The sequence below is a fragment of the Palaemon carinicauda genome, chromosome 22, assembly GCF_036898095.1.
Source record: "Palaemon carinicauda isolate YSFRI2023 chromosome 22, ASM3689809v2, whole genome shotgun sequence".
Classification (NCBI taxonomy): Eukaryota; Metazoa; Arthropoda; class Malacostraca; order Decapoda; family Palaemonidae; genus Palaemon; species Palaemon carinicauda.
Window position 1 is genome coordinate 22,069,759 of NC_090746.1, and position 27,596 is coordinate 22,097,354.

Sequence of the window (27,596 nt, forward strand, 5' to 3'; positions counted from 1 at the left end):
AGACAGGGAAGCGCGGGCCATGAGGAGCCTGCCCTTGTGGGGTAACTCCTTGTTCCCCTTAAAAGAATTAGAGACCATTATGGAGAAGGTCTCGAAGAGGAAAGATTTGAGCACCCCCAGGCCTACGCCTACAAGGAGACCGCCCTACAAGAGGTCCGTCTCAGACAGTGCCGCGACGGCTCAGGCCTCCCCCAGTATGACGAGGAGAGAGGCCCCTTCTTCCTCCTGGTCCTCAGCGCCTCAGCCCCCCCCGTAGGGGGGCTCCAGCATCTTCAACCTTCTTTAGGACAGGTTATTCTGCCTCTAGGAGAGGCCGCTCCTCCAGAAGGAGATAGAGTGAGAGGCCCCCTATCCCCGCCCAAGCCTCGGGTTGGGGGATGCCTCAGACTACATTGGCAAGCATGGAAGGCTCACGGAGCAGAGCCTTGGACAGTGTCCGTACTGAAGGAGGGCTACAGACTACCGTTCTTAGCAGAACCACCCCCTCTAATCCCGGCCAGCCGGGCGGAATGGCTGGCCCCCAAGGACCCGTTGAAGAAGACCGCCTTTCAAGAGGAAGTGTCCTCCATGTTGGAGAAGGGCGCCATGGAAGAAATTCTTCACCCAGGCCCGGGTTTCTACAGTCGCCTGTTCCTGGTAGAAAAGGCGACGGGGGGGAGGAGGCCGGTTATAGATCTGTCGGGTCTCAACAAGTTCATAAAGAAGACAGATTTCAAAATGGACACTCCGAAGTCAGTCCTACTGTCCTTGAGGGAGAAAGATTACATGATGACCATAGACCTCAAGGACGCCTACTTCCAAATTCCGGTCCACCCCTCGAGTCGAAAGTTTCTCCGGGTGAAATGGGGTTCCCAGATCCTGCAATTCAAGACCCTTTGCTTCGGATTGTCAACAGCGCCCCAGGTGTTCACGAGAGTCTTCACGACTGTCTCAGTGTGGGCTCACGAACGAGGCATTCGCCTCATCTGATACCTGGACGACTGGTTGCTTCTTTCCTCCTCGAAGGACCTCTTGGAGGAACAAGGGATGAAACTCCTACAGTTTTGCAAGGATCTGGGCATCGTGATCAACCCGGAAAAATCAAACCTATCCCCATCCACCAGAATGACCTACTTGGGAATGACTCTAGATACCATTCTGGGAAAAGCCTTCCCTTCAGAAGACAGGATAAACAACCTCATGGAAATCATTCGCCCGTTCCTATCGGGGCGCCCCAGGAGTGCAAAAGACTGGCAAAGACTGATAGGGCACCTGGTGTCGTTGGAGAAACTGGTTCCCCAGGGGAGAATAAGACTCAGAGCCGTGCAATGGAACCTGAAGAACCTCTGGTGCCAACTGGACTTGCAACAAGCACTAATCCCAATTCTACCAAACAGGAGGCCCTCCCTGGAATGGTGGCATTGCCGGTCCAACTCACTCAAGGGGATGCCCTTCGCGAACGACCCCCCCGAGTTACTACTGTTCACAGACGCCTCCAACCAAGGATGGGGAGCCCATTTCCTCGACGAGACAGCGCGAGGAACCTGGATGGACGGGGAAAAGGAACTCCACATCAATATCCTAGAGTTGAAGGCAGTCCAGAAGGCTTGCCTATACTTCGCAGATCTTCTAAAGGGAAACACCGTGGCGTTGATGTGCGACAACGCCACGGTAGTAGCTTACATAAAGAAGCAAGGAAGCTTGAAGTCGAAGGAGTTGTGCGATCTCACCATAAAGATTCTAGATTGGGCAGAAGAGAACCAAGTGGTGTTGTTAGCAAGGTTCATTCCCGGGAAGAAAAACGTGCTGGCCGACGGTCTCAGCAGAGTGGGCCAAATAGTAGGGACAGAGTGGTCCCCCCTCCCAGAAGTAGCCAAGCTCATCATCCAACGTTGGGGTTCCCCGGTGATGGACCTCTTTGCAACCAAACTGAACGCCCAACTCCCCGTATATTGTTCTCCTGTACCAGATCCGAAGGCAGCCTTGGAAGACGCCTTTCAGCACAGGTGGGACAACCTAGACGTGTACGCTTTTCCCCCCTTCACGTTGATAAGGCAGGTGCTCAACAGAGTAAGGAGAGCCCGAAACTTAAAGATGACTTTGGTAGCGCCCTGGTGGCCGGAGAGAGAGTGGTTCGCAGACCTAAAAGACATGGCGAGTCAACCTCCGTGGCCTCTACCCGACAGGTCAGACCTTCTACATCAACCTCATTTTCTCAGGCTCCACGACAACCCACAGTCCCTACGTCTTCACGCCTGGAGACTATCGAGCGACTCCTGAAGAAGGAAGGATATTCTTCACCCACTGCTAAGAGAATGTTGCTATACCTGAGAAAGTCTTCAGCTGCGGTCTACCAAGCTAAGTGGGCCTCCTTCACGAAGTGGTGCGCTGCGAGGCACATAAAGCCCCTCAATGCCTCGGTCCCGGACATAGCGGATTTTCTGGTATTTCTCAGAGACAAAATGGGAATGTCAATCCCAGCCATAAAAGGGGTACAAGCCGCCTTAGGCCAAGTCTTCCTCCTGAAGGGCATCGACCTGGGGTCCTCTAGACACATAGCGATGCTTGTCAAGAGCTTCGAGCAGTCCGGCCCCCCACAAGCGAGTAGGGTGCCCCAGTGGGACTTAGCTAAGGTCCTGAAGATGTTGAGTGGTCCCCCCTTTGAACCTTTGAAAGATATCGTGGACAGAGATCTCACTCTCAAGGCAGTCTTCTTGCTGGCCTTGGCGTCCGCTAAGAGAGTAGGTGAGATCCATGGACTGTCATATGACGTCTCTCATTCGAAGGGGTGGAAAGAAGTATCCTTCAAGTTCGTTCCTTCTTTTGTGGCTAAGACCCAGAAACCAGCGGTCTGGGATCCTAAGTTCGAAGGTTTCTCCATACCAGCCATCCCTAAGACGGGTAATTCTGAGGATTTGAAATTATGCCCTGTTCGGACCCATAGAAAATACCTTGAAAGAACGGCTCATCTCCGGCCAGGCATCAAGAGCCTTTTCGTCTCCACGGGTGTTACTAAGAAGCAAGTATCCAAGAACACCTTTTCCTTCTGGTTGAGACAAGTTATTGCCAGGGCCTACAAGGAAGAAGGCCTGGCCGTGCCAGGCGCCCCCAGACCTCATGACATCAGAGGCCTGAGCACGTCCTTAGCCTTTGAGAAAAACATGGCAGTGGGCCAGATCCTTCGGGCAGGTACTTGGTCTAACCAGTCTACCTTTACTGCCCATTACCTCAAGGACTACCTTAGATGGGTTCTCCATTGGAACAGTCATCTCCGCCCTCCAAGTGGTTTAACGGTAAAAGCCCCAGGCTCAATCACGGATAGCAACCGGGAGACAGGTGTGTTTCCTTTCATCCTACCCAGTTGCTCCCTATCCTCATCGGAGATTACCAACTTGTACCATTGGATAACACGTTCTTCACGACTACGTTACTGGATGCAACATGAGAAGAAGTTTTTCAAAGGGTGAGTACTTAGACACTAACGTGAGTTCTTTGTGTACTTACCCTCTCGTCCGTTTTCTAGTATGTACCGTTATACCTAGGCTTCTTGGCCTCTGCTTACTGGGTCTGTAGGTCAGAATAGCACTCCCGCCTCCTAAAGTGTAAGTCTCCTAAGAAAGTAGTTCGAGGTAAGTATTCGTGTTGGAACAAATCAAAAATTTTAAGTAATTTTTATTTTTCCTAACATACTTACCGAGAACTACTTTCGGGTAATGGCCCTCCCTTCCTTCCCCAAGTGCCTCTCTTCCCTTGCAAGTAGTGTGCTGCTTCAATAGAACTTACTGACGATTTTGACCCAAGCGGACATCGACCTAGCGCTAAGCCTACCCTCGGGGCACATTCTTCAATGCCGAGGTAGGCCTCCATAGAAAATGGGATTGAGGGTACCCTACATAAAACTCTGGTTGGTAGAGAGGAGATTACAGGTAACTCCTAAGAAAGTAGTTCTCGGTAAGTATGTTAGGGAAAATAAAAATTACTTGAAATTTTTGATTTTGTGTTGTCAACGGTACCAGTAGATTGGGTTTGTGTATATATTGTACCACTATATAAGGGTAAGGGAGATGTGCATGAGTGTTGTAATTCAAGAGGTATTAGTTTGTTGAGTGTAGTTGGAAAAGTGTATGGTAGAGTAATGATTAATAGGATTAAGGATAAAACAGAGAATGCAATCTTAGAAGTACAGGGTGGTTTTAGAAGAGGTAGGGGTTGTATGAATCAGATTTTTACAGTTAGGCAGATATGCGAGAAATATTTAGCAAAAGGTAAGGTGGTGTATGTTGCGTTTATGGATCTGGAGAAAGCGTATGACAGAGTTGATAGGGAAGCAATGTGGAATGTGATGAGGTTATATGGAGTTGGTGGAAGGTTGTTGCAAGCAGTGAAAAGTTTCTACAAAGGTAGTAAAGCATGTGTTAGAATAGGAAATGAAGTGAGTGATTGGTTTCCGGTGAGAGTGGGGCTACAGGGATGTGTGATGTCGCCGTGGTTGTTTAAGTTGTGTGTTGATGGAGTGGTGAGAGAGGTGAATGCTCGAGTGCTTGGACGAGGATTAAAACTGGTAGACGAGAATGACCATAAATGGGAGGTAAATCAGTTGTTGTTTGTGCATGATACTGTACTGGTTGCAGACACAGAAGAGAAGCTTGACCAACTAGTGACAGAATTTGGAAGGGTGTGTGAGAGAAGGAATTTGAGAGTTAATGTGGGTAAGAGTAAGGTTATGAGATGTACGAGAAGGGAAGGTGGTGCAAGGTTGAATGTCATGTTGAATGGAGAGTTACTTGAGGAGGTGGATCAGTTTAAGTACTTGGGTTCTGTTGTTGCAGCAAATGGTGGAGTGGAAGCAGATGTACGTCAGAGAGTGAATGAAGGTTGCAAAGTGTTGGGGGCAGTTAAGGGAGTAGTAAAAAATAGAGGGTTGGTCATGAAAGTAAAGAGAGTTCTATATGAGAAAGTGATTGTACCAACTATGATGTATGGATCGGAGTTGTGGGGAATGAAAGTGATGGAGAGACAGAAATTGAATGTGTTTGAGATGAAGTGTCTAAGGAGTATGGCTGGTGTATCTCGAGTAGATAGGGTTAGGAACGAAGTGGTGAGGGTGAGAACGGGTGTAAGAAATGAGTTAGCAGCTAGAGTGGATGTGAATGTGTTGAGGTGGTTTGTCCATGTTGAGAGAATGGAAAATGGCTGTCTGCTAAAGAAGGTGATGAATGCAAGAGTTGATGGGAGAAGTACAAGAGGAAGGCCAAGGTTTGGGTGGATGGATGGAGTGAAGAAAGCTCTGGGTGATAGGAGGATAGATGTGAGAGAGGCAAGAGAGTGTGCTAGAAATAGGAATGAATGGCGAGTGCTTGTGACGCAGTTCCGGTAGGCCCTGCTGCTTCCTCCGGTGCCTTAGATGACCGGGGAGGTAGCAACAGTAGGGGTTTCAGCATTATGAAGCTTCATCTATGGTGGATAACGGGGGAGGGTGGGCTGTGGCACCCTAGCAGTACCGGCTGAACTCAGTTGAGTCCCTTGTCAGGCTGGGAGGAACGTAGAGAGTAGAAGTCCCCTTTTTGTTTTGTTTCATTTGTTGATGTCGGCTACCCCCCAAAATTGGGGAAAGTGCCTTAGTATATGTATGTATGTACTTAGGGTTTGAGCATGGTTAGTAATGATGATGATAATTTTGGTGTACCCCAGGAATTAAAGTATCTTTGTAGTTGAAAATCCTACCTTCTAGTCGAGTCCAAATGGGGAGTTTTGAGATTAGTGATTATGAATACATTAGAACTGGTTAGATTCGTATTACCACTCATATTTAGTTAAACTTGTACTTTCTTTAGTATTTCTGTGGCCAATTAGATTTTTTTGTTTGCTAATTTTTCCAATACCTTACTGAAATATGTAGAATGTTTTTGTTATATGCAATTAAGTAGCATTTCTAATAAATTACAGGTGTTACAAGTGGATGAAGAGGGTAATGCTCCAATGTATTATGTACACTACTTGGGTTGGAATACACGTTATGATGAATGGGTGGGAAGGCCAAGAATAGCAGAAAATACCACATGGTTCCAGAATAGAACACGAAAGGGTCGTGCTGCAGCAACAAAAGAACTAAAAGAGAAAAAAGAGAAGGCCAAAGAAAAAGGACCAAAAAAGGAAGAGAAAGATAACGTAAGTGGAATTGTTTTCTATTTATAGTATTGTAATAATATTAGAGTATATGGTAGTTGTTTAGAGGGCTAATGGTTTATGTAGACTAACAGGCATCCTATTTTTTTTTATTTTTTTAATAATATAATACTCTATTAATCCTAAACTATTGCAGAACTGATTGGTATATTTATATCATAACTCCTCCATTGTAATTAAATATTTCCTATAAATCTTTCTTTATTGCCTACCTCACTTAAGACTTGAGAATAAAGTTATTGGAAAAAGACATTTACAATTGTAACCTTGTAAAGTCACTTTTATTTGTACTGTGTGTAGCTTCTAACAATGTAAGTTAGAAGTGACTCGTAATATTATTAAGAGTTTCCTTCAATGACTCCTTATGTTTGAAAAATATATTTTTGGATATGACTGCATATAGCACTAGTGGCCAATCAATGGAGTTTTGTTTGTATAGTGACGAGCTCTCTATTAGGTAGTTATTAAAATGTTTCTTAATGTGGGAGGGGGAGGGGGAGAGATATATGGGGGGGCAGTTGTGGTGGGCGGAAGGACGGGCCTAGGTGTGGTGGGTGGTTGCGTGTTACGAAGCGTTACAAGGATTTGGGATGTCTCAAATCCTCGAAGACTCAATTTACTCCTTGGTAAAGCAGTATAGTTTAATCATTTAGAGAGTTCTTAGGATCTTGTCTAACTTGTTATAGAACTCGTTTACCGTGTTACTATTTATACATCCGCTGGAAGTTTTTTCCAAGTATTTGCTATTTTGTATGTAAAGAAATAGCCACATTGAGTGGTTTTGTATCTTTTCAATTCCAATTTGTGTCCATTACCTCTGGCCTGATTAGTGTTAAGCGTGAATAGATTGTTGTAATCTACATTTATTATTCCTTTAAGAATTCTGAATCGTCTATATCCAAATTACCAAAGTGTTCGAACTAGTTTGGTGACCTAGCTTGTACTGTTTCCAGTCTATCTATATCTTTCTGAATACTTGGAGCCCAGAATTGGACTCCATATTCTAGATAGGGTCTTACTAGTGATGTGTTCAGCTGTAGTACAGTGTCAGTTTCTGTATTTGAATTGTCTCTTTATGTAGCCTATTAGTTTCTGAGCTTTCTTTTCAGCTTTTATGCTCTTTTGTGAACTTCAAATCCTTGCTGATAACACCGAGGTCTTCCTCTTGGTCCACACTTACTATTTCATTACCCAGCAGTGAATAATCTGACTGGGTTACTATAACCTATGTGCATAACTTTATATTTCCCACAGTTGAAAGGCATTTGCCTTAGAGTTCATGTGGTGTCTTTTCTTGGGAGAGTATTGTTATTGGCCTTCTAATCTTTACCTTTGTTAGAGGGTCTTTACTACTACTTTTAGACGAGCACAAGTAGTAGTAGTCCAGGAAGGCTGGTTGATAGAGGTCGCTTATGTATGACCCCTACCATATCTCTCCCTATGGGAGGGACAGTGCATTACCAAAAACCTCCCTTCCTGAGTACTGAGAGTTGTCCTGTAGCTGGAAGAAATATATACACATACACAAACAACACTAGATGGGTGTTGGAAAGAAACTTGGCCACATTCCACTCTCGTATGGAGCAGACGCACTGTCAGACGATATGAAGTGTGGGGCCCTTCTTTACCCCCTTCTTTTTGATTTCTCTCTATCTGTTTCGGGAGAGAGGGAAGTGGTACATGCTGCGAGTTGTCCCTTAATGGGAAGAAACATCTTTATGTGCCACTCTTACACCTGTATTCTGTCCTGTATAGGGTGGAATGCTTGCTGAAAGTTATCCCATGCCAGAAAGAAATGTCTTACTGAATGCAGTGCCCCTGACCGAGCGCTGAAACTGTCCCCCAAAAAGAAGACATCTAAGATGACTGATCATCTTGGCTGTGTGTGTCCTATCGATCTCTCCCTGTGTACATGAGGAGGTTACATACCAAAAGCAGTATGTATCTGAAAGATTGTAGCCTGCACTGAGCAGCATGTGGCACTAGTGTTCATGTGCCTGCTACTAGCTCTTGGCCTCGTATGAGACAGGATTTGTACCCTTGATCAGGATAAAGGATGCCTCCCCCTCTCCCTTCCTTCCTCTGGCAGTTCCCGAGAGAAGATGAGATCCTGCCAACAAAGATTACAGCCCAGCATAAGGGTTGTGGAGAAAAAGTCCCTTCCTTAAGTGATCATCGTGAGGATGCAAGCTGACAGTCTCATTACTGTCATCGAGACAACTCTCCATGCGCAAGGGTTACATGATCACCATCTCTACATGATCAGGCTTGACCCTTCCTGCTTTCTTGCTTATAGGGGCTCGAACCATACCATCTACCTAGGGTACATGCTTGATGCATCTATGCTCTAAATGTCAGATATATTAAAAGAAGCCAGTTTTTCACGTGAACCATCCCCCTTACATGTGATCGGTCTTCACTTTTGGACATCACACTATTGGACTCTTCATGCTATTGTATTGTTCAAGTTGCAGGCCACCTGTCACCTACTTCTCAACATTCTACGCTGATGTATCAAGATTTTCCCATGCACAGAGATTCTTCCATGCATTAAGATCCTCCTTCGCTCAGAGGCTGTCGATATCACAAGATCCTCCCTTGCTCCATAAACGGACAATGACACGAGGCATTACCACTCATCCTTTCCATTTGAGTTGAAGCAGATGACTATACAGGGCTGCTCTGTATGCTCTTATAATCATCAAGATGCCACAATGTGTACGCATTATGATGAGCAAGACCCCTCACCAGCAGTAGGCCTTCATGCAATGCATCTATGCCCTGTCACATTCTTATGTACAACCTGCTACTTCTCAACCCTCTGTTTGGTGACGATGACCTTAGATGTCAGGATGCCACATAAATCCTATTCAATCAATCTCACTCCTCTGACGGCATGGAAGTTAGGGCATCTTATTGTAGGAGTTAGCGTGCTGCTGCTGGGTATACTAGCACATAGACTACTATCCGGTTAACAACCCCAATCCTGTTACTCTACATTTAGATAGATAGCTGCAGAAACTGGAGTGATCTCCAGAGGAATCACTTTCTGCATCATCACTGGACCTCCTGTGTTGTTGGCTACATACAGATGGGTATGGTCTGGTCTCAACTTTGGCCTGTCATCTCAGCTTGGGAATGGCCTGTCTTAGTAGTAGCTGCTGGGACCTCCTAATAGCTAATCATAGAGATGTACATGCAGTTAAGGCCTCAGCCAGTTGGAGTCTCCTTCCTCCTGTATTGGACCAGGAAAGAAAAAACTTAACCAGTCTTGTTTTAGTGGACATGCTTATGAGTGAGTCTTCCTATTTCTAAGGTTTCTATACTCGTAGGATCAAGCTATAAATTTCTAGGCCTAAGAACAAAAGTGGCTATTCTGTTACAGGCTGGTGGATGTGGCTTTTCCCTCTTGTCACTTGTTAACCAGTAGGGTACCTTTTTAACAATTAAATGGTTATTACAGCATTACTGAAGGAATATTCCTATCTAGAAAAGATAGAAATTACGTTTAAATCTTGTGTGATAAATTTAATAAGGAAAAACTAATGCCCCTTTCCATGTTCAGATTTGATTACAATATTCATATGTAACACATAATGGAATATAATGATAATTTTGACCTTTTTTTAGAGCTTTTGTGTTAATTATAATGTGTCTAAAGGGAGGCAATATTAATTTTCTTAGTTATGAAAGGAATAAGTGGTGGTAAAGTTTGAAGTACATAAGGCATATTTTCTTTCATTGGTATGTCTCTTAATCCCCATAAATGTTAAGGTCAACTGTACTGCCTTTACCATTATATCTTATAGAAATTTGCTTGAATTGCTTGGTCACCTTATACATCATTCAGTTTACAACCTTTGTATAAATAAAAAAAAATGTATTATAATATCTTTAATGGTTTATAGGCTATTTAGTAAATTCTCTTTAACATTTGAACAGGGTAATGCAACTCCATCTCCTAAGAGTGGCTTGAACAAGAGAGGACGTTCAGGTACTGTCATTCGAGAACGGAGAGAGAGTGAACGCAGTGATGTAAGTGGTACAAGTAGTATCTCTGGTCCTAGTACTCGCGCTACTAAAGATAGAAATCTTGTACAGCCAGATAGTCCATCATCGGTGGATAGCAAGCGAACAAGGAGGAGTGTTCAAGGTTTGTAATGAATTTTTTGTATTTAAGAGTGGATTATGCAATTAAAGTAACATGATTATATTTAACCACAGATTGACATTAAGTATAAAACTAGCAATGTTTGACATTATTATTTTGTTGGTCTGAATAGCATATTTATAGTTTCCTTACATATACTTGTTGAATCCATATAAGATACTGTATGCATCATCCTTACCTTTTAATTCAGTTAAAGAACTGTTGAATAAAGTTTTAGGACATGTAGTTGCAAGGAGAAAGCCATGGATATCAAATGATACTTGGGATACTATAAAAAGAAGACGGACAGAAATTGATTGTTGCAATTATTCGAGGAAGTAAGGAAAATTACTCAAGTAGAGCATGCTAAGTATTCTAGTATTGACAGTGAGGTCAAAAGAAAAGCCAGGAATGACTGGAAAGAATATTTAGAAAGTAAAGCAGATGATGCTGACAAAGCTATGAATTCAGGAAGTGGCTACGGTGTAAGAATTGCTCATAAAATATTAATGAAATCTCAACTGGGGCAAAGAAGAAGTATATACCCTTCAAAAAGAGAGATGGTTCTGTTATGGCAACAGAAGATGAAGGACAACATTGGATGGAACACTTTAGAGAAGTTATGAAGAGGAGAATTTGATTGATATACCTAAAGCTGATGAAGACCTTGATGTGCCCACGAATAAATTTGTTGTGTTTTTAGTCAAAGCTATCCTAAAAAAAACTAGAGATGGAAAGCCCTGGGATACGATGGAATAACTGCCGAGATGATGCTGGGTGGAAATGAAGGACTCCCAGACTACTTACAAGATTATTTTGTAGAATGTGCCATGAAGAGGCAAAACCTGATTATTATTATTATTATTATTATTATTATTATTATTATTATTAAATGCTAAGCTACAACCCCAGTTGGAAAAGCAGGATGCTATAAGCCCAGGGGCCCCAACAGGGAAAATAGCCCAGTGAGGAAAGAAAAGAAGGAAAAATTAAATATTTTAAAGAATAGTAACAACATTAAAATAAATATTTCCTATATAAACTATAAAAACTTTAACAAAACAAGAACAAGAGAAAGTAGATAAAATAGTGTGCCCGAGTGAACCCTCAAGCAAGAGAACTCTAACCCAAGACAGTAGAAGACCATGGTACAGAGGCTATGGCACTACCCAAGACTAGAGAACAATGTTTTGATTTCTGAGTTTCCTTCTCTTAGAAGAGCTGCTTACCATAGCTAAAGAGTCTCTTCTACCCTTAAAGTAGCCACTGAACATTTACAGTACAGTAGTTAACCCCTTGGGTGAAGAAGAATTGTTTGGCAATCTCAGTGTTGTGAGGTGTATGACGACAGAGGAGAATCTGCAAAGAATAGGCCAGACTATTCAGTGTCTGTGTAGGCAAAGGGAAAGAACCGTAACCAGAGAGAAGGATCCAATGTAGTACTGTCTGGCTAGTCAAAGAACTCCATAACTTTCTAGCAGTAGTATCTCAATGGGCAGCTGGTGCCATGGCCAACCCACTACCTACAATGGGAGTTAGGAGTGTTGGTAAAAATAGCAAAAAAAAGAGACCTGTCTGATTGCAATAATTACAGAGGCATAACACTTACTTCAGTTGTTATGAAAATATATAGAATGCTTATTCTAAAGAGACTGGAGAGAAAGATTGATGAAAAGCTGACAGATGAACAAGCAGGATTTAGAGACGGTAGAAGTTGCACTGACCAAATTTTCATTTTGAGACATACAGCAATGCTTAGAATATAGAAATCCCATTTTGATAGCATTTGTGCACCATGAAAAAGCCTTTGATAGTGTGCACCGGTCAATTTTGTGGAGGTCCTGTGTTATTATGGAATTCCTCTTAAATATGTAAATTTGATTAAATCTGTTCATGAGCTTAGCAAGTACAAAGTTAATGTTAATGGAGTCTTATAAACCACCTAGGTAGTAGGTGGGCTTATGGCATCAGCCACCCGTTGAGATACTACCGCTAGAGAGTTATGGGGTCCTTTGAGTGGCCAGACAGTACTACATTGGATCCTCCTCTCTGGTTACGGTTCACTTTCCCTCTGCCTACATATACACCGTATAGTCACAGATTCTCCTCTGTCTTCATACACCTGACAACACTGAGAATACCAAACAATTCTTCTTCACCCAAGGGGTTAACTACTGCACTATAATTGTTCAGTGGGTAATTTCCTCTCAGTAAGGGTAGAAGAGACTCTTTATCTATGGTACGCAGCTCTTCTAGGAGGACACTCGAAAATCAAACCATTGTTCTCTAGTCTTAGATAGTGGCATAGCCTCTGTACTATATTGGGTTAGAGTTCTCTTGCTTGAGGGTACATTTGGGCACACTATTATATCTAATTTCTTCCCCTCTTGTTTTGTCAAAGTTTTTATAGTTAATAGAAAAAATATTTATTTCAATGTTGTTACTGTTCTTGAAATATTTAATTTTATATTGTTTCCTTTCCTCACTGAGCTACTTTCCATGTTGGAGCTGCTGGGCTTATAGCATCTTGCTTTTCCAACTTGGGTTGTAGCTTAGCAAGTAATAATAGTAATATGTTGTTTATCCTCATGGATTTTGTAATGCGTAGAACAGTCAGAGATGGTGGAGAAGAATTGTACTGGATTGGTGATAAGAATTTAGCAGATCTAGAGTATGCTGATGATGCTGTCCTTGTTAGCAGAACACCACAGGATTTGCAATGCTTGCTTACCAGAATGCATGAAATATCACATGAGGTTGTGCTGAAAATAAATACTGTTGAAGAAATACAGTGATGATGAGAATGGAGTGTGCCATAGAAGATGAAGTATCATTGGAAGAAGAAAGGATTAATGAGGTAGAATCATTTACTTATTTAAGAACTATGATCTCCAATACAGGGTATTTAGAATTGGAGTTAAGTGAAAGATTGAATAAGGGAAATCAGACAATGTCTAGGTTAAGTAAAATTAGGAAATCAAATAGCCTGAAATTACATATAAAAATCAGACAATATATATCAGTTTAGGGAGATAGGTGTTATTGTATGGACCTGATTCATGGTATGACAATGAAACAATCTCCAATAGATAAATAGATTTGAGAACAAAGTCCTCAGAAGGATATTGGGAATTAAATAGGAGGACAGGATTAGAAATGAAACTATGAGAGATTACTTGAGTGCCATATGTGGATGAGATCTTGATGCGGGGTAGATGGAGATGGTTTGGGCATGCTCTTCGCACTCCTTAAGAGAGATTAGGTGACCAAACATTCAGCTGGCTCCAGAAGGCACTAGAAGAGTTGAAAGACCCAGGCCTACATGGCTGAGGACTATGAAGCGCAAAGTAGATGATGATGATTAGAGAAGTATTGAATTAAAAGCTCAAGATAGACGACAACTGGCGAAATCTATCCCTGGCCCTTTGCGTCAATAGGGGTTGGAAGAGTGGATATATATATATATATATATATATATATATATATATATATATGTATACATATATATATATATATATATATATATATATATATATATATATATATATATATAAAATGTGTGTGTGTTTGTATGTATGTATATATGTATGTATGTATGTATGTATGTATATGCACAATTATTTATATTGTATATTTTGTGATGTAATTATTATGGTGCTATTGAGGTATCTGTTAGCAATTTCATATCACAATTCTTGAGAGCTGCCCCATATTTACATGCTTGTTTGTATCTAAAATTTACTGGGCTTAACAAATATTTATATTTTAGAATATTTAATTTCAGATACTGCCGATAGTGATAGTGAGGAATATGAATCTGATGCTGATGGTGATACAGGATCTGAAAAGTCTCGGGCACGGTTAAGTGTTGAAAGAAGAACAAACACCCTCTCTACGTCTTCTGCTTCATCTACTCCTACCTCAGAACCATGCCTTGCCTCTGCTACTTATGTAGAGAAGCCCTTAAAGGAAATCAAAGTAAAAACACCACCTGCTGAGATTAAAAAAGAAGAAGAAGAAGGGGAAGAACCTAAACCTTGTGGTAAAGACATTGATCTAAATGCTATTATGTCTGAAATGAAAGGCCTTGATAAACCTATCAAGAAAGAAGAGGATAGAACAGTTAAAGAAATACCACCCAGAATAATTGCTGCACCAGCTTTGGTGTTGATTCCATTTGCTAGCTCTGAGAAGAAATCTGTTGAAACTCCAGTGAAAAAATGTTTGGAAAGCCTTCCTAAGAAGACAGAATCTCCAAGTAAACCTGTTGCTCAAGAACCTGTTAAATTATTATCCCCAAAGCTTGAAAGTTTGGAAGATGATATATATGAATTCAAAGAACCAGAACCATTTGATATTGGTGAGATGCGGGCTAGGAAGGAAACTAGAACAAAGAATAGTATTGGTGTTGTTGGAGCCGAAGAAATAGCAGATAGTGAGAAATTTAAGAAAAAAGCAAGAACCCGAAAAGACGGTGAAACTGAAAAGAATGAATCTGATAGTGATAATAGTGTAAGTTCACAGAAGAAGTTAGTATTACCAAGAGAATCTCCTATTAAACGTGTGCCATGTGATTCTAAAGAGTCTCTTAACGTTTTGGATGGCAGTACAACACCGGAGAAGAAGGAAATTCCAACTGCCTCACAGCCTGTAACAACAACTCCTACCAAAGTTATTGTGAAAAAAGAAACTCCTGTGAAGTTGGAACCTACGATTAGTTCGCTTATTGATGTCAAAATGAATAAGCCAGAAATTCCAAAATGTCCTTCTCCCAAACTCATTCAGAGTGAAACGCCCAAATCTCCATCTCCTTTAAAGGAAACTTTACGTATGGCTGGAACTCCTGTAAAGACAAAACCTATAACAGGTGTAGAAAAAACTATTGTAACTCCTCACAAACCAGTTGTTGCTTCCTCACACTTACTCGCTCAGGCTATAATGCCAATCATAGAGTCAAAAGCTCTTGCTAAGCCTATTCCTAAGCCTACATTTGAACCCAAGCTGGAGAAGGGGCCTCAGATGAAGGTTGAAGAAAAAGTGGAACCAAAGGTTATGCCGTTTTCACAAAGGCAGCAACAAATATTTCCTCATCTTTTGAATAGACCAGAGACCACAGAAAAGGTGAAGGACCGCATTATAGCTTTACCAATTCAGTCTCCATCAAGAGATAGCTCTATTCAAGATAATTGTGTGGCAAACATCAGCAGTTCAGATGTTGATAGAATTAAGAGAGAGAGTTCTGTTGAAGAGAGTATTGAAGCTGTGATAAAACGAGCCAGACAAGATCATACTGAAAAAATGGAAGAAAGTGATAAATCTGAAACAAAACAAAGTCCTGACAAAAGGAGGAGAACATCTAGTCGTGTTAAGAAGGTTATAAGTCGGGAGTTTCTGCCCGACACATCTGAGGAATCTGATTCCGACTGTAGAAATCCTAGGCTTGATGCTGAAAGAAGAATGAGAAGGGGAAAAATAGGTTCAGATGGTGAAAAAATCTCTCCTTTGAAGAGGATTTATAAACCAATGAGTGAAACTGAGAAGAAGAAAGAAAAGCGAGATGATGATGATATGGATGATGAAGATGCTGACGAAGATGATGATGAAGAAAGAGGTCCTTTGATGAGAGTTATTGGGAAATGTGGTGTTTTCAAAAAGGAAGAGCACAAAATAGGCAATGAGGAGAAAGAAGAGGAGGAAGATGAAGAGGATATTGAATCTCAGCTCAGTAGAAAGAAGCCCCGGGCATCTGCCTCTGCTACTCCTAAAAGGTTAGAGGAGGAAGAAACTGAAACAGGTCTTGGTGATCTGTTATGTGAGGAAACTATTCCTCCAGGAAGCCCAATGACTCATGATACCATTTCCACAGATGCTGATATTCCTCAGCGACAGGAAATTAAAAATGAAATGCCCTTTGCCAGTGTTCCAACTGGAAGTAGTTTTGGAAAACGAGGTCCTGTACCAGCTACTCAGCAACATCCATCATCTCAGTCACAGCTTCCAGTATCTCAGCAGCAGCAACAACAAGCTCCCCCTCCTCCTCCACCACCACCTATTCATGTTAAACCAAGTCTCAAGCAGCCAACACCAGCCAAGTCCCAACAGATCATAGTGCCTCAATCTCAACCCTCATCTCAAAAATTAGAGCCACACCATACAAAGCAGCAGCAAGTGCAACAGCAAAAGCATCATGCTCAGCCTCCGCATATACAAACTCCACAGCAGCAACAATCACAACAGCAACCTCAACAACAACAGCAGCAACAACAACAGCAGCAGCAGCAACAGCAGCAGCAACAACAGCAACAGCAACAGCAGCAGCAGCAGCAACAGCCGCAGCAGCAGCAGCCGCACCAACAGCAGCCGCACCAGCAGCAGCCGCACCAACATCAGCCACACCAGCAGCAGCCGCACCAACATCAGCCACACCAACAGCAGCCACACCAACAGCAGCCACACCAACAGCAGCTGCACCAACAGCAGCACCAGCAACAGCAACAACAACAGCAACAACAACAGCAGCAGGTTCGGCAGAATCAACCACCCCCTCAACAATCCTTACACCAAAGACAACCTCAGCAGCAACAGGCACCCCAACCCCAAGTACAGCATCAGCAGGCACACCATCTCATTCAGCTGCAACCCCAGCAGCAGCAGCTCCAGCAGCAACAACATTTACAGCCATTGCAGCAACAAGGGAAGTCACAATCACAACCAGACCATTTATTACCTCATCAACATACTTTGAAACTTCACCCTCTTCCTCATCACCAAGAACACACACAGGATCATCTTAATCCTCTTCAACAACCAATGGACTATCAGCATCAGATATCTTCCAGGCACAACCAGAATGCTATCCATAGTCCTAATCTTGATGTAGTAGCTACGGTTGCTGCAGCTGCTGCAAGTTCGCGAAGTGGTTGTAGTACGTCCTCATCAGTTCTTTCAACAACAGCGCCTTCAACATCTTCTGCAGAGTGTAGCAACATGGCACCCAGTAGAAATATCAGGCCTTCACAGAATACAGTTTTAGACAATACCTGTACTCCTCCGACGACTCCGGAGAGCATTATCTCTAATTTATCAGATTCTCCTAGAGGCGGGTGAGTAAAGTGTCTTGTTGTTTGTTAACATTATTTAATAGGATAAGAGGACCACAGGGTCAAATTTGGTTTTGCTGAAGGATATTTTCTTGAATGATAAAAGTTATAGTAAGGTAGAGGAGAGAAAAGTGAGTGAATAGAATTAGAATTCTGGAAGTATAAGGAATATTAGGACTGTTCTGTTAACCATGTAAGGAAATTGGGAAATAATCTTTCTATAAAAATCTGGTTATGCCATAATTTGTGGCTATTATTACCTTTATGGACCATTTTTATTCTAGATAATAAAGTGAAGTTTCATGATTAAGATTTGATTCTTTCATAAAATATAACTGTAAATGAATACAGTAATTGGATATATGAATAACCAAGAAAGGTGACAACTCAAGTATATGCACTTTACTGATTAAAGCCTTCTATCATTTGTGTAATTAATTCATTACAATGCATGTGGACATATTTTCATTAAACGTAAAAGATTTTTTTGTTTTGTTTCTCTAAATGTTTAAGTAAGCATCCAAGATCTACATTTTCATTCTATCTAGAATTTTTTTTTCAAAGCTGCAATTTATTAGTTACGGTGTGATCAAATTTATTTTGATTTAACAAGGATAAATACCTTGTTGGCAATGATAGTTAGGAAATTTTTTTCTCGCATAGTTAAATTATTCTTCATAGCTGTGAACTTTAACTGGAATCAGTGTACATTATTAAATGACCGCAGAGGTAGAAGCAGTAGGGGATTCAGCATTATGAAGCTTCATCTGTGGTGGATAATGTGGGAGGTTGGGCTGTGGCACCCTAGCAGTACCAGCTGAACTCGGTTGAGTCCCTGGTTAGGCTGGAGGAACATAGAGAGTAGGGGTCCCCTTTTTTGTTTTGTTTCATTTGTTGATGTTGGCTACCCCCCAAAATTGGGGGAAGTGCTTTTGGTATATGTATGTAATTAATTTGTACCTTAGAACACATTTTAGTGTAGTGACAAAGTCCTATTAATGACAAGGTCTAATTTAGAATTGAGGCCCTTATAATTTGTACCTTGTTGGGATGTATATATTATATATTTACTAAGGCACTACCCCCAATTTTAGGGGGGTAGCCGACAAGAAACAAATAAACAAAAGGGGACCTTTCCTCTCTCCGCAATCGCTCGCCATTCATTCCTATTTCTAGCACGCTATCTTGCCTCTCTCTCTCATCTATCCTCCTATCACCCTGAGCTTTCTTCACTCAATCCATCCACCCAAACCTCGGCCTTCCTCTTGTACTTCTCCCATCAACTCTTGCAATCATCACCTTTTGCAAACAGCCACTTTCCATTCTTTCAACACAGCCAAACCACCTCAACACATTCATATGCACTTTAGCTGCTAAATAATTTTTTACACCCAATCTCACCCTCACTACTTCGTTCCTAACCCTATCTAATCGAGATACACTAACCATACTCCTCAGACACTTCATCTCAAACACATTCAATTTCCGTCTCTCCGTCACTTTCATTCCCCACAACTCCATACCATACATCTCAATTGGTACAATCACTTTCTCTTACAGAACTCTCTACATTCATGCCTAAACCTCTTATTCTTTACCTCTCCCTTCACTGCCCTCAACACTTTGCATCCTTCATTCACTCTGATGTACATGTGCTTCCACTCCTCCATTTGCTGCAATATTAGACCCCAATTACTTATACTGATCTACCTTCAAGTAACTCTCCATTTAACATGACATTCAATCTCGCACCACCCTCCCTTCTCGTGCATCTCATGACCTTACTCTTACCCACATTAACTCTTAACTTCCTTCTCTCACATACCCTTCCAAACTGTCACTAATTGACCAAGCTTCTCTTCCGAGCCTGCAACCAGTACAGTATCATCCGTAAACAACAACTGATTCACCTCCCATTCATGATCATTCTCGTCTTATCAGTTTTAATCCTTGACCAATAACTCGAGCATTCATCTCTCTCACCACTCCATCAACAAACAAATTGAACAACCATGGTGACATCACACATCTCGGTCTCAGCCCCACTCTCGCTGGAAACCACTCGCTCACTTCATTTCCTATTCTAGCGCACTCTTTACTACCTATGTAGAAACTCTTCACTGTTAGCAACAACCTTCCCCCAATTCCATATAACCTCATCACATTCCACATCACTTCCCTCAACCCTATCATACACTTTCTCCAGATCCATAAACGCAACATACACCTCCTTGCCTTTTGCTAAATATTTCTCACATATCTGCCTAACTGTAAAAAAATGATTCATACATCCCCTACCTCTTCTAAAACCACCCTGTACTTCTAAGATTGCATGCTCTGTTTTATCCTTAATCCTATTAATTAGTACTCTACCATACTTTTCCAACCACACTCAACAAACTAATACCCCTTGTATTACATCACTCATGCACATCTCCCTTACCCTTGTATAGTGGTACAATATACGCGCACAACCCCAGTCTACTGGTACCATTGACAACATAAAACATATTAAGCAATCTCACCAATCATTCAAGTACATTCACGCCCTCTCCCTTTAATATCTCAGTTTTCACTCCATCCATATTGGTTCTTTTATATGAATCCATATAAAGGGAAATCTCTCAATTCTTAGAAAGCAGGGAGAGATTAGTTGCTACATAATACTTGATTCTTGTAAAGTTAATGTATGAAATATTTTATCTAGAACTTAGAAAACTCTAATTTGATATGGTCAACAAAACTCTTGTTTAAATTTTTAATAGGAATTTTTACAGCAATATTAGGTACATACATCCTTATCATAAGGTTTCTCACTATTTGTATTTAGAAGTTTGTGGCATTGAGTCAATAACAAGTACATACATATATACATATTTTCTTGTTTTCAGGGATGAAGGTCCAAAAATGGATGAATCTAGTAAATCTGGACGTGATTCTTCAGAAGTAGAGTTAGACAGCCTAGCGGATAACAGTAAAATGGATCAGTTCTCTGAAGGTGCGTGTAATTTTCTAATATGAAATTTTAGAATATATGGTAGAGTGAGGGCAGCAAAGAGAAAAAAGTTTGTTATGGGTGTGAATTATTAAAAGTAGATCCAGAGAAGAGCACATATATATTGCTTGTTTATGTTTTTATTAGATATTCTTATTAAAACTACTTAACTTTTCAATGTTAAATTGGTATTGGGAGGGCAATGAGAAAATGCAATAAAAGTAAGGTTAAAGTGGAAAAAGATTGTTAAAATAAGGTAAATAAAATAACGTAACACCACCAATACATAGAACAGAAACTTGCTCTATGAAAGCAAGGCATGCATTATTGTGAAGATTATGTTGAGATTTACACAATTTCTTTTGTCCTTCATATTAGGGAATGCCATCAGCGGGGCTGGAACGGGGTTTGAATTCTTTAATGAGGTAGTTAACAACAGGTGCATGTGGGGGCTAAGTTCAGGTGTACTGTTGCATCTTAACTAAGGCTGTGTTTAAGTTTATCATACCTTTAGTTTGAATGGTGATATTGGCTTCTTGTATAATACTAGAACAAAGCAGGATTACATTGCATATTGGATACTAATGTTTATGATGAACTGACAATAGGTTCAATTAGTACTAAGGGGCATCATTGTTTAAAATTATATGCCCTTTGCTACCGAGTGTAGCTTGTGGCCTCCCATAGATAGGCGTTTGCAGTGAGAAGGGATGAGGCTATGTCCTCCCCAGTTTTATTTTTGGCAACCCCATAAATTGCCAGAAATTGTTAGCACTTTGCACTATGAGTTCACTGAAGCTTCTTTACCTATGTTCTTGTCTGAGACCCTGGGAGTATGCTACAAGAGCAGAGAGAACTCTCATCTAGAATTGGGAGTTTTTTGTGTTAGTGAAGTGTGAGTGGGTGGCTGCACTCTGTGTGCTGGAAGCTCTTCCTTGCAGACTGCTGACACCAAAAGACCCTTACTTATACCCGTGCAAAATTTATCTGGCCGTTGGACCAGGGTTTTTTTCAGAATACTTAGTGGAAGATTCCTCTTCTTTCGATCACTTTGCTTTACAACTCTTAAAACAAGAACACCTGAAATTAAGCTGGATTAAACATGCAGTGGGGAGGGATTAGTTCTGCTTTTAAGACCTTGGGGGTTGCGGTTAAAAGTTGGCTTCTTATTAAGTAGCCTACAACGGTTTACTTATTTTCATCCCTATTCTATTTATTCCTTCCTATTTATGTATTGTTTACATATATTTTATATCATTCTATGTATTAATGGATAAGGTAAATACTGCTATATAGATATAGGCATTATACATATCATCTTTTAATACACTTCTTATCTTTTGAAGATTTATTTATTCATCTATTTTTAACACTACATAACTATAACAGATGATGCGAGATTATTTGGAATGAGTTATATATAATAGAGAGAGAGAGAGAGAGAGAGAGAGATTGATGGATGAATTATTGTCTACCTTTTTGAGAATTTGTATTGGAATGTTGACAGATAGACAGTGGTTAACAACAACGCTGAAGATTATGAAGATAAGTAAACTGATCAGACTTTTTCTCAGCCATAGCAATTATCCATATAATCCTCTTGAGAGCGTAATCAACTCAAACCAAAAGAAAAACGATGACGGACGGGAAAGAGAATATTTCTGCCGATGTTTCACTCATTATCGTGGAATATGTCAAGTCATACACGCACCCGAAGGAGTATCAGACAAATATAAATAAGTAATACATGATTAATAAATATAACTTTCTCATGGTAGTAACATAATTCCGAACTATACTTCCATACCCAAAATTAATTTTTTGAAAATATAAGGCGCACACACTATCGTGATAGATTTTTTTTTCTTTTTTTAAATGAAATCATTCATCATCAACTCTGCTGCTTGAGGTTATCCTCTCTTTCTTGAAAAGGTACAATACAATGGTTAACTTCTCCCATTTAAGAGCTTAATCTGATTTTGCAGATAAGCCGAATAGGTTTCTCACTCCGAGGATAAGTTGTCCACAGTATTTTGAGTTTGACACAAAGTATTCTGGAAAAGACCCTGGTCCAATGGCCAGATAATTTTTGCACGGGTATAGGTCCTGCAAGTATGCCCTCAATGGGTTTTTTGAAGGAGTGTGTAGCTAAGGCTACTTTGCCACAGTGAACTGATTAGTAACACCAGTACTAATGACCACTGTAGTGATCACCTTTGAAGGAGTGAATAGCTAAGGCTACTTCTTCCCGATGACCTGAATGCTGACACCAGTGCCATTAGTACCAATGACTCCAGTAATGATCCCTGCACACAATGCTTCCTAAGTGACTCTTTCGCACTCTGTGCTGGCGACTGCAACCCATACCTGTGTTGCAAGCCCCGGCGAATCTGCCTACCATTTCTCATGACAGTGTTCCCCAGTGTTGTGGTTCCTTGCTGGATCTGATTTGATGGTAAGCTACACTATTAAAGAAGTATCTTCCATATCCTCCCTTCTTAAGTGGGAGAATGGCTGAATATATACCAAACCATTAATGATTATATACCAGGTATATCATTGTGGACTACTCTCCCCAATCCCATTTTTTTTGGGGGGGGTTCCTCCTTTGATCATGTATAAATCTTGCAGTACAGGGTAGGGCTTATCAGCCTATTCAACCTGTGATGGGCAGATAGGGAGTTGCTGGTGTAATCTTTTTCTTCCTGAATGATGGGATCAGGTAAACTGACACATCCAGGTAAAGAAAAGAACCAACCAGTTTGGTTCTAGGGATACTCGTCACTATATCATTCTGGACTACTCTCCCCAATCCCAAAGGGGGGGGGGGTGTTCCTTCTTTGATCATGTATCAATCTTTCAGTGCAGGGTAGGGCTTATCAGCCTATTCAACCCTATTATGAGCAGATAGGGAGTTGCTGGTGTAATCTTTTTCTTACTGAATGATGGGATCAGGTAAACTGACACATCCAGAAAAGGAAAAGAGCCAACCAGTTTGGTTCTAGGGATACTCCTCACTCGCCAATTATTGAGTCTCTCGATTCTAAATGAAGAAAGTTTCGTGTAGCCATAGGAAATAATAGCAAATTTTAAAAGTGATTTATATTTTTCTTAGATTGACAAACCCGAGTCCCTTACAGTTAAACTTCCCACCTCAACCAATCCTCCCAGGCCTGGGCAGAAAGTCTAAAGAGAAGTCGTTGACAGGTGGGTGGGCATCCGGCACTACTCTCTTGACTGACCGCACCACTTATCGTCAACTAATTCAACAGCCGTTTCAGCTCGGCTGAAGATATTCTATATTGTAAAGTACTCAGGTTTGCATAGCAAGGAAAATTCAAATTACATTTGAAATTTGTTATATTGAGGTAGTTTGGACATATAATGAGTTTTGAGAAATTTCAATAGCAGGAGAAATAACTGTGTGAATGCCCTAGAGATTATGGAATAAATTTTTTGTAAGAACAAAAAGATATGGAGATTTGGAAAAAAAGAGTCCACAAGATTGCAGATAATCGAAAACTTATTTCATGTTCACATCTGTGAATGGTTAATCTGATTTAAAAACGTTGAAGATTGTCTGTAGAATGAAAGTTATTTTATTAGTCTAATATTGTTTGATTAAGTTATCAATTGATCAACTATTGGTTATATTCTGAAGAGCTGAGTAAAAAGCCTTGTTTATATTGATTAACCATATAGAAATAGAAAAAGATTTAAGAGTCCACTAAGTTTTTTTCAATTACCATGTATAAATAGAAAAAGTGAGTCTACATTTATTCTAAGACTGGTCACTAATAAATAAAAAAAAGAAAATGATTTGCACATACCCCAAACTACTTTTTCCCCACTGTATCAATTTTCAGTTTTTGAAGTAATACTGGATATTTCATAGTTTCATGAATGACCCCTTAAAGATAAACTTTTTTGTGTGAAAATAAATAAATTAGGTTAATTTTTCCAAAGGAAAAAGCATCCTGGTATATAATAACAAATGTTGCTTGTATGCTTCTGTCTAATTGTTGCCCAATGCTTAACTCTCAGATTCCAATACAATGGATAGTACTTTGGGAAGTGATAATAGACATCATAGTATGAGAGGTTCTCCAATGAAACGGCAACATGATGACCATGGAGAGCATGATGAAGTTTCTGAAACGGAGGAGAGCAATAACTCATCTGCCCCTTTGAAAAGGCGGCGCTGTAGAGGTCCTAGAGTTCGTGCCGGGAATGAAGGGGAGGATGATGATAGTAGAAAAATGGGTAGTCAGGGAGTCTGTCCAGGGAGAAGACGACGTAGACATTCTTCTTCACGTGGAGGTGAGAATATTTTATGTAGACTCAAGTTATTGGTACAATACTTCAAAATAACTGGTATTTTTAACCAAATGTTTTCCTGTTAGATACAGTAAATTAGTTTTGACATTTTCTATGTATTATACTGTATATGAATTAGCCTTTAGAATTTTGAAGTATAATAAACATTTGAGCGTATTCTCACTGGATGTTGACCCTCAAAATAAGGCAACAGTACATCCAGCTGACAATTGCCCAAGTTGCATTTATCATTTCAGATATGAATTAAGATATGCACTGTATAGAAGTGGTAAATATATAGTCTAGCAATGTCAAATGAATGAGAAAGAACTTGAGTAATTTTGTATGTAATTAATTTAGTCTTTAAATAGTATGTATGTATTGTAGGAATTTCTTTGTCTGAAATTGTCTTGCACACTAGCACGTACATGGTATGTGCAGAAGGGAGCAAGATTAATTGAGATTAAATTTCTAATGTTTTTCAGTTCTTACTTCAGGTCTCCCAATGGATGATGATCCAGAGACTAGTGGCTTGTCAGCCTTATCTTTTGCATGTAGTGCAGCTCGTCGTTCAAGATATAATTTCTGTCAGGAATTAGGTAAGGTTCTCAAAGTACTAACCTTTTTTATTTAGTTGTATCTGAAAATATTTTATCTTCCTTGAATGTGCCAATCTTTGTGATAAAAGTTTCCTCCAGGGATTAGGATGTTGACCTTAGAGGTTATGGAAAAGCTATATTTAACCGTTTTGAGATTCTGCAGGTTCCAACTCATCTGTGGCAAATCACACTGACACTGTTAGTTGTGGTTTTTTCTTGTGCTCTCTTAACGGGACTGTCTGCTATGCCATGCATTTTTTTTTTCTAATTATTCAAAATACACAATTTCTATATGTTTTAGACATATAATACCTTCATCGTATAAAAATTTCAAGTTATTTGATCTAAACCTTTTTGATTTATAAGCAAAAATCATGATTTTAAAAAGAATTTTAGGTACATTTTTCTCAACTAATATTACACCAATTGTATTGAAAATCATACGTTCAAAACTTCTTTATAAATCGAATAATTCTGTGACAGATTTTTTTTTTTTTTAATGAATTTTTTTTCTTAATTTTCTTCGTCTAGACGTAAAACAATCCTGGAAAAAAGAGAAAAAGGAAAATAAAAATTCTGGTACACAAAATTGTGGGATTTTTATTATTCTTTTCAGTGATATCTTTCTCTAAAATTGAACAATAAATGAGAAAAATGTACCAAAGTGTGGATAAGTATGAGTTATGGGCTCCCAAAGATTTGCTATAAATTTTTGCTGTTTTCTTAAAAAAATTAAAACATTATTATGATAACCTACCTTTGTACTTTTATCGTATATTCCTTCATGAAGGCTCCCTAGAAGAGGTATTTAAAACGTAATTGTTCTGGCGTAAATACAAACCCTCTGCTATTTATTAGGGTATACTTTCAGCGTAGCTGAAAGACGAACCATGATAATTTTAGTGAGGGATAACTATCCCATCTGCTAGTTAGCGGGTGGCGTGCGGTAGACTGGCTACCAAATATGTATAAATGGAAACATACTCATATGATTGTTGAATACTTGTAACTTTAATTACAGTTGACAATGTAGCCGGCAGTCTCCGCCATAAGGGAGTTGTCATTGTGTTGATACTACTACTCCCCTAACTTGCCGCCCTCCCCTGCGTGGTTGCCCGGTAGTTCCTCAACACTCCCTTGTGTTTGTTTCAGTACACGAGTTAAAAGTTTATAACAGTACTGCTACCTTTCGAGGAATTCCTTTACAAGGAAGATGACTTATTTCCCGAATAATTAATGTTATGCAGGGGAGTTATGAATTGTAAGTAATCACAAATTTCATTTCCTTTTAGCAGCGACGTAGAAAGTGCGCTTCCTGTGGCAGATTGTGAGCTGCTCATCTTACAAGGTAGCATTCGTTTCCGACCTTCAACTTGAACAAGGCTGGTTGATGGGAAGCATAAAGTGCTGCCAGGAGGTTTGCCTCCAAGGGTTGGAGAACCTTCCCTTACGAGGGAGTGTTACCTTCCCCGTAGTTCCCCCCCACCCCCACCCCCCATAACATCGGTATAGCTGAGCCTGTAGGCTCTTGTCCCGAACGCTATTGTCATCAAGAGTTATACTCTTACTCTTGTGACAGAGAATCTTTGGACTCTCGTCGCGCGGAGTGTTCGTGTGCGTGATCAGTGCTACGCGCGCTACCATTGTCATCAAGAGTTTTACTCTTATGACAGAATGTCTTCGGACTCTCGGGGCATGGAGTGTTCGCGCCCGCGCAACCAGCGCTACGCGTGCGACCATCGTCATCAAGAGTTTACTCTTATGACAGAGAGTCTTCGGACTCTCGGCACGTGGAGTGTTCCCGCCCGCGCGACCACTGTCATCAAGAGTTTTACTATTATGACAGAGTCTTTGGACTTTCGGCGTGCGGAGTGTTAGCGCGTGCGATCAGTCCTATGCAGGCGATCATCGTCATCAAGAGTTTTACTCCTATGACAGACAGTCTTCGGACTCTAGTCATGTGGAGTGTTCACCCGCGCGGTATCATCTCAGTGTGCACGAACAACTCTACACGCACGAGAATCGTCATCAAGAATTTTACTCTTATGACAGAGAGTCTTCGCGTGTAGTGTTCGTCCGCGTGCGATCATCTCAGTGCACATGATGTAGTGGTTTGCGGACTGTGGCCAGAGGTAGCACCTGAACTGCCTAGTGTCCGAATGCCGACGTTCACTACACAAAAAATATACAACGGTGGAATACCCAAAAATCTAGGTAACAGGTCAAAAGAACGGAGCACTGGGCACCACCCCTTGATTTATACTAGGTTA

General features: G+C 40.6%; 1 protein-coding gene across 6 annotated transcripts in view; it reads left to right on the plus strand.

The window, feature by feature from the left end:
- Positions 1-27,596, plus strand: part of htk (hat-trick) — a 152,257-nt gene that overhangs the window by 94,397 nt on the left and 30,264 nt on the right. For 5 of the 6 annotated variants that reach the window (XM_068346047.1, XM_068346044.1, XM_068346046.1 and 2 more), the window contains 6 exons: positions 5,926-6,147; positions 10,108-10,318; positions 14,100-17,418; positions 20,307-20,413; positions 24,455-24,730; positions 25,213-25,326. In XM_068346047.1, the coding sequence (XP_068202148.1) occupies positions 5,926-6,147; positions 10,108-10,318; positions 14,100-17,418; positions 20,307-20,413; positions 24,455-24,730; positions 25,213-25,326 (4,249 nt within the window). The remainder of the gene's footprint in view (positions 1-5,925; positions 6,148-10,107; positions 10,319-14,099; positions 17,419-20,306; positions 20,414-24,454; positions 24,731-25,212; positions 25,327-27,596) is intronic. The other variant, XM_068346045.1, reaches the window with a different exon arrangement.